Below are 17,193 nucleotides of genomic sequence, written 5' to 3' on the forward strand. Positions count from 1 at the left end.
CTCCATCAGTAAAAGATACATGTAGAAGTCACGTTCAGTGTTATTGTGTAAAAATTGATCAATAAAGAATATTTTAGGAGTACTGTGATTTGTATTGTGAATAGTAGAATTTCTTTTAGACAGTGTTAACTAGCATGTTGTAAATGTTCATTTTTGAAGTCTTATTTTTATTTCAGACTGTAGCAGGGTTATCTGTTGAACTGGATTTAGAAGTTGGCCTCACTAAATGCAGGAAAAGTGGTCCTATGCATGAGTCATGTGCTGTTGATAAAAATAGTGTAAGTTTTCTTATTTGTGATAAACAGTGAAAGTAGTTATTTATACGAACAAGTGTTCTCGGGTTACCAGCCAGGTTAAATTGAAGCCAACTCCAATTTAATCTGGCTGGTAACCCAAGAACACTTGTTCGAATCACGTCGCCAGGAAATTCCAGTTATTTATACTTGTAGATTTTTCTTGCCAGCTTGTGGTCATGCACGTTAAGAGATCAAATTATGATTTCGTCATCGTTCCCAAATTTGAGTCTTGATTTGCGCATGGGTGTTCTTTCTTGTCATTTAAATTGAATCATCACTCATCCTTATCGTTGTGATTAGCCGAAAGAGGCAGAAAAACAATGTTAAATAACAAAAATACAAAATACAAATGCATATTTTTCTAAAAAGTTTTGAACAAATCAGATTTTAGACTTTGAGGGAAACAGCCTACGCATGGTAGAGTTTATCATGCTTTTATCAAGTCATAGATATTCACAGCTTCATGTTTTCCAAATACAGTGAAATCTCAATTATACTTTTAAGAGAAACAGAAGGAAAATAACTGAGAAATACGTATTATTGAAAGGTAATTATAATGGTAAAATTAGTTACACAGAAAGAAAATGAGTATTATACACCAGGGAAAAAATAACAATAAATTATATCTTGAATATAACGTACAGCACAATTCAGGTTCAAGAAAAGTCTTCTTTAGTTGTAGGTCACAAAAAGCTATTGCTATGTAGCTCAAGAAAAAAATACATGCCTGTTACATGTTGCTATGTAGTGAGTGTATGCCCTGTAGACAATGAGCTACCAAATCATGTAAGCCCCTCCTTCCTCCCTTCTCTATGTTTAGCATTCCAAACTGTTACTTTTGTAACCACCCTTGTTGATTGTGGTGTAGAAGAAAACCACAACTTACAACTTGAAAAATTGTATAACTGAAATGTAATAGTGCACAACCTTACGGGAATTGGCAGGGATCGCCAGAAAAAAAAAAAAAGGTAACATAAAAAACATGTTAACAAGACACGTAGAACTGCGATTTCACTGTAACCTGGGTAGCAAGGAGTTGGACATGCTGTTGCAAAGAGGACTTCACATCAGTATATAGGATACAGTCATTGACAGCAAGTACTGGATGTTACTAGGAAATAATATGAAATTGACACATTTTCAGTTTCCAATTCCCAAACTTATGACCAACAGGGTTACCAGATGGTCATGATGAAACTAAGAGACAAAATTGCAAAAACACAGTAAGCATTTATACTCACCTGTTCATGTTCACAAGGTTTTTTTCTGGTGAAAAATTTACTAATAGAAGCTGTAGGTAAAAATGATACTTTGTTTTTCTTGTGTTCCATTCCTTGAGCATGCTGCATTACATCACCGCAACTCCCATGTGCCATTGATTTTTTTTTTTTGTTGCAGAATTTCAATCTGCTTCATATTTATTACCACTTTTCTTCAATCACAGGTGAAAATGTTCTTCCTCCAACCATGATTTGTGAAATATACACAGTCATTTTTGTTCTTTGTATCAGGAAACTATGTTTAACACTCACAATGAAATATGTAGAACAACACGTACAACAGCATCCACTCACCACCCTTGCTGGAAAGAAAGTAGAAATATTGCAGAAGTACAGTGATTACAAACAGGCGGGGACTCAGGAGTAGATTTAGCACCTAACCCACACTCAGCGAAAAATTTATTTTTCAAATATGGGTCAATTGATGACCCAGAAAAGATTGTCACAGGACGTATTACTTAATGGACTGTTCCTTAAAATCCAGGATGCCTGGTAACCCAGATGATCAACTACTGCTATATTTATTTTCAACAACACTTCTCTGAGAAGCCAGTTTTGCTCAAAATTCAGTTTTGGTTAATTACATCTGAGCCACAGTATACAGGACGATCTCTTATTTTCTTCTTCATTAATGAATGATTTGTTATTACCTGGGTGTCTTAGAAGTAATTGATTAATTCTAGATTTAAGGGAATGTGATGGCCTTCAGGATTCATATTTGTATAAATTGGCTCTTTTTCGTTAGTTTTAGATGACTCAGTTGAGATGATTGTGTTATATTGGATGCTAGTGAGGTAAGGAAGAGAGTCATCAAATGTCATTTACTGTTTATGTTAATTGTTAGTTTTTGATGTTTCAGAAGGTGGTGATCCATAAATTATTCACAATGATATAAAGGTATGAAGACCTATGTGTAAATGCTTAGTGCAAAATATTAGTACAAATTAATTTTATATTTAAAATGATGATTGTTTATATAACAGTTATAATTTTTCAACTTAATTTCTTGGAAAATTTGCCTTGAAGAATTATACATGAATTTTTTTTTGGATGATAGAGTAACACCCCGTAACCCCCCAACCACTCTCCTACTGAATATACCTACTTTTGATGTTATGCTATTTTGTTTTAAAGATGCACATGATATGCCGAGTTAAGATCTGGGATCAGCCTTGGTTGAAGAAACGTCAAGTTACAGATGAATCCTGCGCACGAGTGAAACAACAAATTTTCAAGAGAAATAAGGTAAAACTTTGCATGAAGCTTAAGAAATGGAAGCCTGTCAGCTTCAGAAGTTTAATATTGCAGGGTAGTAAGGACAGCAAATTTTGTGCCAGCATATGAAGTGTTGCTTGCTTAATTAAACATTGCTTTTTATGTCTTACCAAAGATTGAAGAGCAAAAGTTAGTTGACCATTAAAAGTGTTATAGGTGTATTCAGAATATTTATACCCAGTGATAAGTAGATAAGATGGAATATTTAAAACATCTATACACAGTTCACCAATTAATTGTACGTAAAAATTCAGCTGAATGTTGGAAAGAGTAAGTAATGGAGAGTTTAAGAAGAGGAGAATATTGGGACTAAGAGATGATGAGAAAAAAGATGGAAGGCAGGTTCGACTTGTATGCCAATCCAGGTAGAGACTGGAACTGGAAGGATGATGATGAATTCAGCATATCTGCATCCAGGAAGAGATATGTATTTCATGCCTTAAATCTAGAATTCAGAAGTGGGCAGTATCAGTATGGCATTATATTACATCAACGATTTAGTGGTTACAATAAAAATGGATTACAACTTAAAATGGAAAAAGTTACGTAACATACTCTTTTTGATTAAAATAAAACTGATGTGGACAGGTTTTCCTCTTCTAAGTAATTCAGCATGTAAATTACACAAAGTATTCAATACTTTCTGTACAGCTGTCCCATGTGCCTATTTGTAGCAAACACTGTGATGTACATTCTCTTTCATCCACATGCATACATTTCTAAGTTCTCCCTCTTTCGCAACAATACTATGCCTGATGCCTGAGTGGTCACGGATATGCATCATAAATCGATTGGTTGCCTGTATAAACACATCCTACATGTGCTCTAAAATATGTACTGTTTCTAGGAAATATGCGAGAAATGTAATATGTAATAATTGTTTGGGTCTTTTGTGAAAAACTACTTTATTTGTCTGTCTGTTTCGGTGATTCATTGGGATCATTCACAGAAGGTTGTTGATTGACATTCAGTAAATTCTGTCACAGTTAACGTGCATGTATAACATGTCAACACCAGCCTTCTCTGAATGGCGATAGTGAGTTATGAAATTCAATAAGCAAGTAAAGTAAAGGTTCCATGGAATTATTATATATTTGTGTAAGAAGTGAATTCAACTATGTGCTAGGAATTTAAATATACAGAAAACTTGTTTCTGGACTGTCTCTTGTATATTTATTTTGTTACAATAAATAAGTTTGCAGCAAGCATTAGGTACATATTCTTACCACATTAAGTCAAGTCACGTCTATGTTAGAAAGTGATTTAAATTTAGATTGCATGCTTATTGAGAAGAGTAATGTCATTTTTTTCTTATTCTAAGGTATGTGTTCCATGTTTTTCAGAGGGCTGATACACAGCAGTCCCAAGTCCGAAACCGGAGATCTGCAAGTGGAAGCGAACATCTTGTCGGGGGGAAAACCCCTGCTGATGTGAATGATCCATACATTCAGGAACTGGCTGACTTTGCTTTGTTCGAGTTGGATAAGAAAATGAATTCAATTTTTGAGCTAGGTTTGGTACAGATCCTCAAAGCAACAAAGCAGGTAAGCTATTGTGTGTTATTTTTTAATCTGCCTGTAACCCTAGACCAGTGGTTCTTCACCTTTCTGAGATTATGACCCGGTACCTTTTTTTTTTTTTTGGTGAGAAGGGAGCCCATTCCCAACAAATTTATTTATAAATACCTTTTTATTTTTTTTTTACATACTAACATGATTCATTGATTTGCTTTATTTTACTTAACTTTTTGTGCCACTTGCCGAGGCTGGGATTCAAACCTGGGACCCCTGCTCATTGTAACGTGAAGTGATAACCACTTCGCCACAGGGGCCAGTTTACATACTAACAGAAGTACTAATAATTAATTATATATAATACATATTATATTTGTATATAATATATATAATTATACAGTCAACTCTCGATTCTACAACTCTTTTCCCAGGAACCGTGAAAAATTTGGAAAAAAAGTTGAAAATTGAAGGAAATCGGCCAAAATAATACGTTTTTTGCACTCGTTTTATTTGCACTCATTCCCTTCACGAGCACTCTACCGCTCACAAGTGGGTCTGATCTAAAGATAGACACCACCACACCAAGCTTGAGTGATATCCAATAGCACTTGATCTCTACCCTCCCCTCCCCCAAGCGTGCCAGTGTTACTCCGTACCTGACGGTTGCTACTCAAAGTGCTAGACTTGTTTTGCCATTGTGATTTCGCGTGCTCTTGAATACGCAAGAAGAGAAGATCGAATGTGCTTGGATGGTGTTTTAAATCGACCTTGATTTGTTTCCTTGTCCTAAGGGCTGCTGACAACTGGATGGGGGGAGGGGGGGAGGAGAACAGCCGAAATGACTGTGCTGGACTTGCACCACCTTGAGAAATGAGAGATAAGATCGCAGGAATGTTCCAAAATATAGACGTGTGGCACCTGGAAGTCTTGCCCATCTGTCCAGCTCTGACCTAGAGTTCAGCAGGTTCCCGTGAGTTAGCAACTCTTGGCCCTGTAGCCGACAACTTCCGGTAACCACTTTAATTCAAAACACATTCTTTGTTCCCTGTAACACTTCATAAAAAAGCAAAACTGTTAGAGATAATGAAAGCCACATAGGTCAACTAAAGATTGTCATTCAAGTTTCCGCAAAAGTTTACTTTGATCTTACGTGCATCATAATTCCAGTTTCCCACTTCATACGTTTTCTTAACTGTGCCGATGTCGTAATATTTGTCAAAAAAGTGTTCCGTTGGCTAAGTGACTTCACTCTCTTTTCCTCTCAGCAAACGTGTAGGGGGAGGGGGTCGGGGATGCCAATTGTTTCAGCCACGATTTTCTTGCTCGTGTGTGCACACGGGGTGATTACAGGCGAGGGTGGAAGTGGACCCCTCTTCCTTTCCTTTGACATTTAAAATGGGACAACCAGTTCTGGATACATTCTTGAAAAGGAATAAAAATCATAGGACAAGTAACAATAAAAACTAAAAATAAAAACTCCCCTTCCCAGCTTATTCTCCGCCACTGGTATACACATCAATGCGATAATTGCAGAATTCAGGTCCTGTTTTCTTTAATGCTATTTACTGCATAGGAAATATTGCCCATATTATTGTATGTTGCATAGTAAAACGTAAAGCAAGGGTCATTTCTTTCTTCTTCACACTGCTGATAAAAGTTCCATCTTCAACAGTTGCGTAATCTCTTCGACCACCTGCTGCTCGAACTTCCAGCTAGTCTCCTTGGGTGCCAGTGTTTTGTCTAGCATTTGCAAAGCTGTTCCCTTGCCCGTAACAGCAATGACTCTTCCCGCACAAAGCAAAAAGTCATTGTTTTGAATCTCGCAAAGCTGTTTTGATTTGAAGATAACGATTTTCGATGTCCGAAAGAAAAACAAAGAGTTAAAACAACTTTATGTTCTGCGCCTTCTCATAAGCAAAACTGTAAATTTTGTTTTGCATCTGACACAAGAATAAACTTCCTCAACACTCGGAGCGTGTTGGAAGGAAATGCACCCAATATAATCACCGCTTTTCTTAAGAACCGTTCATGTGGGAGAAAAAAGTGCTCAATGTAGTAATGAATGTTGAGACCGATTTAAAGAAACATTATTCAAGGGGGAAACATTTGGAGGAGCGGATGTTTGACATCGAGAATACTCCTAAATCCAACATTAAATCGTCAATTAACGTGAGAGTAAATAACAATCACCCATTTTGATATCTGAAAATGCGCAGGTTTCATAAAGCTTGTTTTGAGTTCATTTTATTCTGATGGGCTAATCGGGACTAAATATACAGTTTAAAGTGAAATCCAATTCCAAACCCGAATGATTATCAACTGCGGCGCTGTTTAAAGTGTCCTAGAATATGCATTAGGTGAAAAGAAAACAGATCGCAAGTTGCGTGTTTCCTTTTTCAGGCGCTGGATTACAATGCAAGTTGAGGAATGAGTTTGGACTGCTCCCTTGAATGGGGGAGGGGGTGACTGAAGTTGGTTGAAGCAAAGAAAACGTGACTTTTTTTACGATGCATTTTACACAGCCGAACCAGACCGAAATTTACAGCCCCGCTCCCCCCCCCCCCCCAGAAAGGTTGTGTTGTTTCTCTCAAGAGATCTTATCTTACCAGTTTATCTTGTAACAGACAATGCTCCAGTAGACCCGTATAAAATCCAACATTCATTCTGCTCGATTATCTCCCGACCTTTGCTGACGCCAGTGTGACTGGTGTCAAGATTCGTCAAGCTTTGCTTGCAATAAGCGAGAGATTGTTTTCCTTTCTATAGGTCTCAGTGCAAACTAGAATGGTAAGAATTTTCTGGAATAGCAACAACTGTGCACAATTGAAAGAAAGTAACATTATTTTAAATCCTTTTTTGTGAAAACGTTTTCATGTTCTATTTTCCTTCTCACAACACACGTCCTGTGCATAACAGGTTGTATAACTACCATGATAAATGGTTTTAACGTCTCCTAGGAATCTTTGCATCCGTTTGACCTCCGTTTAGCCTGAAAATTGGAGCAAATTTCAATAACGACCCTTTTTTCGGGAATTGTGAAAGGTGGTTGTATGGAGAGTTGACTGTATATCGTAAAACTGACAATTATAGACAAATCATTTAAAGTAGTTATCACTCACTGGACTAATACAACAATGTAGCTCTATCAGGCCAGCATCATCAAATTTGTGCTCATTTTTATTGATCAGAAATGTATAAAATTATTCAGTGTAAAAAAAAAGACAGTTCTGGGAAATTATATTTTTGCATTGTAATCTGCTGATAGAAGTCAGCTGAGCAGGGGAAGCAGCAGAAGGATCTAACTTGTCAGTGAAACCATTTTCATCAGATTCACATGCCAAATATGTACATACATGTAATTTAGTCAATAGACAATAGTTCCAACACAAATATTTTGACTTCCATCGGTATCGGCTGATACGAAAAGTATTGGTATCGGAAAGTATCGGCTGATATTTTTGCACCGATTGTAGCCGATACCATTGTCTTTGAGTATGGCCAAAACCAAAATTTATTCCTTTTCAAAGGCTCATTCACCTTTTCCAACTTACCTTTGGCTTTGAAAAAACTGGAAAATACATATTTGTGCATTTTTTAGTTGAATGTGGACTCAAGTTCCATGAACGGCAAGTATGTGACGAAGAATCCATATGCAGATAAGACTAGCGGTCAAATCCCAATAAGGTCCTGGAGTCAACAAGGCACCTGGTGTTGTATTGTGGACATCTCTCTCCTTGGAGACCTACCTCAGTCAAAACAGTCATCGCCCGCGTGGTGGACGTGTCTCAGACATACAGGGTTCCCACACACCTGGAAAACCTGGAAAACCTGGAAATCTCAGGGAATTTGAAAAAAATACAAATCTCAGGGAAATCTCAGGGAAAATGTTGTAATTGATTAATGGTTCCCAATGAAGCAAAACTGAGGGATTATAATATGCTCCTGTCTGTGGATAATCCAAGCTGTTGTAGCATTTCTCTTTCTGCAAGGAACTCATATCTATTTGTTTGTCTGTTTCTTGTTTTTAAATGTGATTCCAGGGCTGCTGACCAAGTGTATACCCTCATAAATTTTGCGCTTTTTAAAATTTAATTAACCGATTTCGAACTTTTACATGACGTAAAATATATTTCAAAATGTGGAAAACGCATAATAAAGATAACCTGATGTCTAAAGTTAACCAATGTTCATCTGATTTCCCTTATCATGGAGTAGTTTTAAGTTATTTCTTCCTTCTTTTTTTAAAAAATAGTAAAAAAATTGAGTGTCCTGTTTAGGGAAATATTTATTTTCTGCCATCTTTGTGTACAATATTGTTGATTGTGTATTTACTGCATTTAGAACAGAATTTTAAATATTTACTTACTAGTGCCATATATGAATTATGTTTTGTTCATAAATACTTGTTCATATTTTAAGTTTTTGATCATGTTCAACTATTGTTATAGTCATGACATGACATGTGAATTTTTACATGCCTCAAAAGCTCACATATGTGTAAAATGGAATTACTTGTAGGACCAGCAGATCTACATTAATATCATGTAGTGAAATAGTTTTCTCAACAGATATGCCAGAATGACATATTTGACAATGTTCCAAATCCCCAAACCTATGTTCCCATTTCTTTATGACTCCCTAGAAAGTGTTGTTAGAGATGTAATGGGGAGATTCATAAAAAGTGACATCTTGAACAATGCAAAAAATAGTTTTAAATTAATGCAAATTGATGTCAGGAATTCTGACAACTTGATTCCTTTGACAAAGATTGATATTGGAATTGGTGTGCCAAAGCTGCTTTGGAAGCTAAAGAGGTGAATGAAAAGGAGAAGCTTATGTTTTTACTAGCTGCAGAATTTAACCAACAACAGGAGAAGATTGTGGAACGTAGTCCCCTTAAGTTCAGGTTGGTGAGAGCTGCTAGTTGTTTAGTTCCGAAGCAAATTACTCAGTTTCCAAAGCGATGTGTTCAGCACATGGAAGACCTTATACAGGAACTTCTCAGAAGAAAGAGAATGAACGCTGTAACTGGTGATAAAGTAATTTGCCAGTTTAAAGGAATTGAAAGAGAAGTTTTGTAACTTTTCAATAAAAGCTGATGCACTAGATTCTTTTTTTACAGGTGTCGTGAAGAGCAAGGATGACTTCTCTGAGTTATGGAGCACTGTTAAGTTGGTTTTGATTTTATCACATGACAATGCATATGTGGAAAGTGGGTTTTCTGTAAATAAGCAGGTTTTAATAGAAAACTTGAAAGAAGAGTCTGTTGTGGCTATTCGGCAAGTTTGTGATGCAGTGAAAGTGGTAGGAGGAGTGTCAAATGTAGAAGTAAGCAAAGATATGATCCAGTGTGTTACAGGTGCACATATTAGATACGAAGAAGCATTACAGAAGTTGAGAAAGAAATGGGATCACAAAGAAAACAAAGGAAAGAAATGAAACGTAAAGCAAGTGAGATCTGTGCTTTACAAGCCAAACAACAAAAGATGCAAGAAGAAGCAAAGGCTATTGCAGAACCATTAAAAAAGCTTGAAGTTTCTGAGAAGTAATGTTTCTTAATTTGCAGTATCCAACATTAAGTACATTTCTTGTTTTATGTTTCAGTCTCAGTAACTTATTATTCCTTTTTAAATTTGTACTAAGAATTGTCACTTCATTTTTATATGTTTTAAAAATTCCAATAATTTCTTTGTCTTAACTAGTGTTGTACGTATTACAGATTAATCGATATTGTATCCATTTATAAACACATATGAAAAGCGTGAAAATATTTCAATGTTCTATATCAGATATGTTAGAAATTGTTTCAGAGTTTTTTAAAGTTCTAGAAAACTGGTCGTCTTTGTTCTTAATTACATGCAAAGAAGTGTAATTTTATTTTATTAATGAACTAGTTTTGTTATTTGCATCAGAAAACAACAGTAATAAAGAAGGTGAGGAAGGTATGGCTATGAGGGAATGAAATTATAAAATTATAGTAGTCATTTACTGTGCATTCAATACTCTGGAAAAAATATGAGGATTCTGGAAAACTCAGGGAAATCTCAGGGAAAATGGATTTGGAGTTTGCGTGGGAACCCTGGACATAGTACATAGCATATTCCTGGAAATTCAAATACCTGGGTTAATCCCTTTTTCCTTTCCAACTTTAGACTTTTGTTTGTCCCTATCTCGATAACTGGATTTCAGCAGGCATGTTTCGATACAGGGACGTAGCAGGTGAATAATGTTATTTGAGCAACAGATAATGGCAGGTACTTTCTGGAACGTGTAGCGATGGATTTTCTTCCTCCATGCCAATGGATAGAACTATGCAATTACTTTTTTTTTTAGAAATCATTTGCCGAAAGTATATATGTCGAAAGCAAAGTCACGTTGGAATACCACTGTACTGAATTCAATCACATGATATGGAAGCAAGAGACTGGTTAGCCATCATTCTCTCCTTACATTTCGTTTACAAATTTTTATTCTCTTTGTTAGACAAAAAAGAGACGAGATTGACAGCTTTACTGTTAGTTTTAGACGTTGTGTCCGGCCGGGGCTGGTGAATCGCCAACTATTCTTGTGTTCACAGATGATTTAATGTTAGTTTGGGAAGATTAATCCCTTAGTTTTAGAGGAGGTTGAAGATGCATGATCTCATTTTTCAACATTGGTGTGGGGGGACGACGACACGATTATCTTGCTCTTAGCTTCTTATTATATTTCTCTCATATTTGAACATCTGATAGATTGTCACTGATCTAAAAAGACTGTAAACTTGTTATTTTAAATTGGAATTATACAAGTATCGGAATCGGCATCAGTATCGGTGGGTATCTGTGAGAGTATCGACATCGGTATCGGTTCAAAGTGGTATCGGCACAGCCCTACTTTTAATACACATTACTTTAAAACACAGCAACTGTGAGTTACTGAAATGTTAAAACTTAGTTTCTTTTATTACAACTGTTTTTTTGAAAGTAAGTTATGCTATGAGATTTCTGTTACTGTTTTCCATTCATTAGGTTATTAATTGTAGGATGAATTGAAGTGATAGCCAAATAGAGACAGTCAGAAAATTGCAGGCGCTTCCTCTGTTCTGTTTTAATCACAGTCATGGCAGAAAATAAAGTTTCACGAAGATATGTAGTAGAAAAGGAAACAAGAGATTTTATTGATGTTTCATGTAAATTTTCACATGCAGTTTTCATTCTTATCCAAAATTATGAATTACTCATAAAATTAAAAGTACTTTCCAGTCCGTTATCCAATGATCATCCATTAAGTTAAAGGGCTTCTTCATGGGAATGTCTTCATGGGCTGTCTCTTTGGATTCAACGAAAGGGTTAACAATCCACATATTTATCTGTTGGTTCAGAATAATGCTTTTCAAACGAGACCATCATCATCTTCAAATGAGCGCAATAACATCTGAAAGTGAATTCTGCGAACAGAAATCATATACTTCGATAATATTATCTGAGGAAGACTGAAACATTTCACTGTCTCCTTCTGCAGTCATTTCAAACCAGAGTTTCAGTTTCTTTTTAAATAACTCAATCTTTCTATTCTGAAATAATAGATATTATAACTAGGTGTAATTGCTCTCAGACAATGTTAACTGGCATGTTGTATTTGATAATATTTTAAGCCTTCTTTTTATTTCAGGTTGTGTCTGGTGTGTCTGTTGAACTGGAATTAGAAGTTGGCTACAGTAAATGTAGGAAAAGTAGTGGTATGCATCACTCATGTGCTGTTGATGAAAATAGTGTAAGTTATCTTTATTCATGATAATCTGTGGAAGCAATTATTTAGACTTGTAGATTTTTCTTGCCTTCTTGGGATCATGCATGTTAAGTGGTTGACTTTTGATCTCGTCATCTTTCCCAGGTTCGAGCCTTGATCTGGGGATGGGTGGTATTCATCATCAATTTAATTGAATCATCATTTTCATTTCGATTAGCCAAAAAGTGGCAGAAAAACAATGCTAAATAAGAAAAATACAAATGCCAATTTTTCTTAAAGGTTTGTACAAAATAGATTTTCGACTTGAAAGGAACAACTTCCACATGGAAGAGTTTCTCATGCTTTTAAACAGCAGGAAGCAAGTATCACACAGCCTAGATAATATTCACAGCTCTTCAACACATTTGTGGTCTTCATATGCTTTCCAAATAGGCTGGTAACCTGGGTAGCAAGGAGTAGGACATGATGTCACAAAAAGGACTTCACGTCAATATATAGGATCCAGTCATTGACAGCAAGTACTAGATGTTACTAGCAAATAATATGAAATTGGCACATTTTCAGTTCCCATTTACCAAACTTATGACCAACAGGGTTGCCAAATAGTCATGATAAAAATTAGAGACAATATTGGGAAAACACAGTATGTAACCTTAATAAACATTTATACTCACCGGTTCATGTTCACAAGAGTTTTTTCTGGTAAAAAGTTTACTAATAGAAGCTGTTGGTAAAGAAGATACTTTGTTTTTCTTGTGTTCCAGTTCTTGAGCATGCTGCATTACATCACTGCAACTCCCATGTGCTATTAAACATTTTTTGTTGCAGCATTTCAACCTGCTTCATATTTATTACATTTCTCCAACCATGACTTGAAAAATATACAGTTATTTTGAGTTCTTTGTATCAGAAAATTCCACATTTACCAATCATCTTTAAATATGTTGAATATAACTTACAACAGAACCCAGACGACACCACCATTGCTGGGAAGAAAGTAGAAAGATTGCAGAAGGATGTAACAGTTGGGCTGAAAAGTTCGTAGGCTGACTCATAGATGGCGTTACTAGAATTAAATCCATGTGATTTTTACTTAGTACTAACCTTCAAAAGATACGTGTATAAATTTCACAGCTGCCGCATAATTAGTTTGTGAGATATAGCATTGTGAGTGAAGCAGCTTTTGTTATTGTGAAAAAATGGATAAAAAAGAATTTCGTGTGTTAATAAAGCATTGCTTTTTGGCGAAAAAAAAATACTGTTGAAGCCAAGGCTTGGCTTGATAAACATTATTCGGACTCTGCACCAGGAAAATCAACCGTTGAGAAGTGGTTTGCTAATTTTAAACGAGGCGAAATGAGCATCGAAGACGATGCACGCAGTGGATGCCCCAAAGAGGCTGTTACCGACGAAAACATCAAAAAAGTCCACAAAATAATTTTAAATTATCGTAAAGTGAAGTTGATCGAGATAGCTGAGACTTTAAAAATATCAAAGGAACGTGTTGGACATATTGTGCATGAATATTTGAACATGCGAAAGCTGTGTGCAAAATGGGTGCTGTGCGTGCTCACAGTCGATCAAAAGCAACAACGTTTTGATGATTCGGAGCAATGTTTAACGATATTCAATCGTAATAAACACGAATTTTTCCATCGATATATTACAATGGATGAAACATGGCTCCATAACTACACTCCAGAGTCCAATCGACAGTCAGCCGAGTGGACTGCACGTGATGAACCGAATCCAAAGCGTGGAAAGACGCAACAGTCGGCTGGCAAGGTTATGGCATCAGTATTCTGGGATGCGCATGGTATTATATTTATCAATTACCTCAAAAAGGGCCAGACCATCAATAGCGATTATTACATAGCGTTGTTGGAGCGTTTAAAGGATGAAATCACGAAAAAACGGCCCCATTTGAAGAAGAAAAAAGTGCTGTTTCATCAAGACAATGCACCGTGTCACAAATCAATGAAAACGATGGCAAAATTATATGAATTAGACTACGAATTGCTTCCCCATCCACCATATTCTCCAGATCTGGCCCCCAGTGACTTTTTCCTGTTTGCAGACCTTAAAAGAATGCTCGCTGGAAAGAAATTTAGCACTGATGAAGAGGTAATCGCCGAAACTGAGGCCTATTTTGAGGCTAAAGAGAAATCGTACTATAAAAATGGCATCGAAAAATTGTATGACCGCTATAATCGTTGTATCGCCCTCGAAGGCAACTATATTGAATAATAAAATCGAATTTTGTCAAAAAAATATTTTTTACTATGTTAGCCTACGAACTTTTCAGCCCAACTGTTAGTGGTTAAAAACATGTAGGGAAGTGGGATTGTTAATATCTATCCCACAATACACTCCAGGAAAAATGTAATTTTCAAAAATGGGCCAATTGTTGACCCAGAAAAGATTCTCAAAGACATGTTACTTAAATAATGGACTGTTCCTTAAAATCAAGGATTCCTGGTAACCCTGATGATCAATAACACTACTACTACCACATTTGTTATTAACAGTACTTCTCGGAGGAGCCAATTTTCCACAAAATTTTAGTTTTGGTTAAAATTACGGCTGAGCCACAGTATACAGGACAATTTCTATTTACTTCTCCATTAATTAACATTTTATTATTACTTGGGTGTTTAAGGGTAATTGGTTAATTCTAGATTATAGTGATGATGATCACTTTTTAGTCTTTAAAACTGACATTCACGATTAAGATTTACATTAATTGGCTAATTTTTTTTGTTTGTTTTAGATTACTCACGTGAGGTGATTATACAATTTTTGATGTCGGTGAGATAAGGGAGTCATTGATCATAATTTACTCGTATGTTAAATTATTTTTTGGTGTTTCAGAGGGTGGTGGTCCATAAATTATTCACATTCTTAAAAACATGTATGAAGACCTATAACTAAATGTTTAGTGCAAAATATTAGTACAAATGTATTTTTTGTTATAACAATTGTTCCATTTTTTCAGCTTAATTTCTTGGAAAATTTGCCTTGAAATTGTACATGAATTTATTTGTATATAGTACCCCTCCCCCAAATATACCTATTTTTGATTTCATATTTTTTGTCTTAAAGGCCCACATGATATGCCAGGTTAAGATCTGGGATCAGCCTTGGTTGAAAAAACGTCAACTCACATATGATTCCTGCTCACCAAAGGAATCACTTTCCAAGAGAAATAAGGTAAAACTATGTGTGAAACATAATTAATGGTAGCTAATCTTCAGAAGTTTCATATTGCATAGCAATGAGGACAGGAAATTTTGTGTCAAAATATTAAGTGTGAATATTTAACATTTTTGTTACTTCTTACGTCTTAATGAAAAGCTTAAAGGTCAAACAAGTTAGTTGACCTTTAAAAGTGTCATACTTGTATGCGGAACATTTAAAGCCAATGATATAAGATGGAATGTTGAAACGTTATGAAAATCAATAAGCAAATCCAGGTAGAAACTGGAAACAGAGAAGGATGATGATGAATTTAGCATATCTGCATCCAAAAAAAAAAGATATGTATTTCATGCCTTAAAAGGCATGAAGAGGACAGTATTAGTATGGTAATATATTATATCAACAATTTAGTGGTTACAATAAAAATGGATTACAACTGCAGTTGGAATATACCAACAATGTATTAGAACATAGAACAGAGTTGTGTTGAAGAAAAGTTGGTGGTTGAGCATCGGATGTGTTGCCGATGATGAGATACGAAAGTTAGGAAAATGACTCTCAGCTTGTGAAAAAACAACTCAATGAGAAAAGTGATGGTTTTGGTATCCTTTTAAACCCAGAGCTCTGGTAATAATTTAGAAAGAATGACTAGAAATTAAGTGTTAGTGCATGCGATTCACAATTTAAGGCCTATTAACAATAGCATCAACAAAAACAAATTGAGCAATTGCATAAATTTTCGAGCAAGCACATGTAGCCAAACCACTAGAGTGACTTTTAAATTTTTATCCGATTACTGTATCTACTACACAGAAATCGACGTAATAAATCTTATGTAACTGTATGTATATGTTTTCCTGCAAATTAAATATTTTCTTCTTTTGTATAAGATTTGGCCTTATTCAAAGTACAGTATATGGTTAGACTTAGATCATTGGTGGCTGCGGTGGCTCAGTCGGTAACGTGTCTGACTACCATGCTAAAGGTTCGATCCCGGGAACTTTTCTAACGTTGGAAGCAGCCCCGATGCCCACCCAGCGTCAAATGACATGGGTACCTGGGGGGTAAAGGTTGTCAGGGGCATGATGCTGATCACATCACCCCCACTCACGACTGGATCAAGAAAGTGTGGGGCGTTACCCCCACACACCCTATATGCCTTGATGGCGTGGTGCTAAGCACAGGGGAGCACTTTACCTTTTTTTTTTTTTTAGATCATTGGTATAACATTTCAACAGTTGCATATTTAAGGACCTTCACTAGAATGTGATGTACAATGTCTTAGTGCATAAATTTAACAGAGTTCTCTTACAGGAAGCACTACCTCATCAGTAAATATAAAATTCACACCCTATTCCGTCAGTTCATACATCTTCTTACATCCATTAGGTATACTAGCTAGCTGTGCTACCCACAACAGGTCTCGAAAGGTCTCATCCTAAATTATCATATAATCCCATTCACTTGATGTTTGTTGTCATCATGGGTGGGTAATCTTTGTTGCTGTTGGTGATTGGTGCTAAGGTGAGGCTGATAGCGGGAAGCACGTTACAGTGACTCATTACATGGAAATACAGATAATCTAGATTAAAAAATACCTTTCTATTGCAGATTATAATAGATAGGTATCTGCGTAATGTATTTCATGAGTATCTGAATAATTATAATATCCAGATAACTAACGGACACATATGAATATATTCCTGGTACAGCTACATTCCTTTTAGCTGCATTGGTATTTGTTTGCGCCAAACCCGGAACAGCAAAATATCAATAATTACTATGTGAAACACAACTTGCAGTGCAAAAACAAGTGATATATTTTTTAATACGCTGACAAAGTAATAGTGCCAGCAATCAATGGCTCAGTACGTTAACAGCAATGATAATTGTCAGTAT

General features: G+C 35.9%; 1 protein-coding gene across 4 annotated transcripts in view; it reads left to right on the plus strand.

The window, feature by feature from the left end:
• Positions 1–17,193, plus strand: part of LOC145985194 (uncharacterized) — an 84,129-nt gene that overhangs the window by 23,346 nt on the left and 43,590 nt on the right. For all 4 annotated transcript variants that reach the window (XM_083118918.1, XM_083118919.1, XM_083118920.1 and 1 more), the window contains exons 7-11: positions 177–278; positions 2,711–2,821; positions 4,195–4,395; positions 12,019–12,120; positions 15,199–15,306. In XM_083118918.1, coding sequence (XP_082975044.1) covers positions 177–278; positions 2,711–2,821; positions 4,195–4,395; positions 12,019–12,120; positions 15,199–15,306 — 624 coding nt within the window. The remainder of the gene's footprint in view (positions 1–176; positions 279–2,710; positions 2,822–4,194; positions 4,396–12,018; positions 12,121–15,198; positions 15,307–17,193) is intronic.

Source organism: Lepisma saccharinum, chromosome 3, assembly GCF_977018435.1.
Source record: "Lepisma saccharinum chromosome 3, izLepSacc3.1, whole genome shotgun sequence".
Classification (NCBI taxonomy): Eukaryota; Metazoa; Arthropoda; class Insecta; order Zygentoma; family Lepismatidae; genus Lepisma; species Lepisma saccharinum.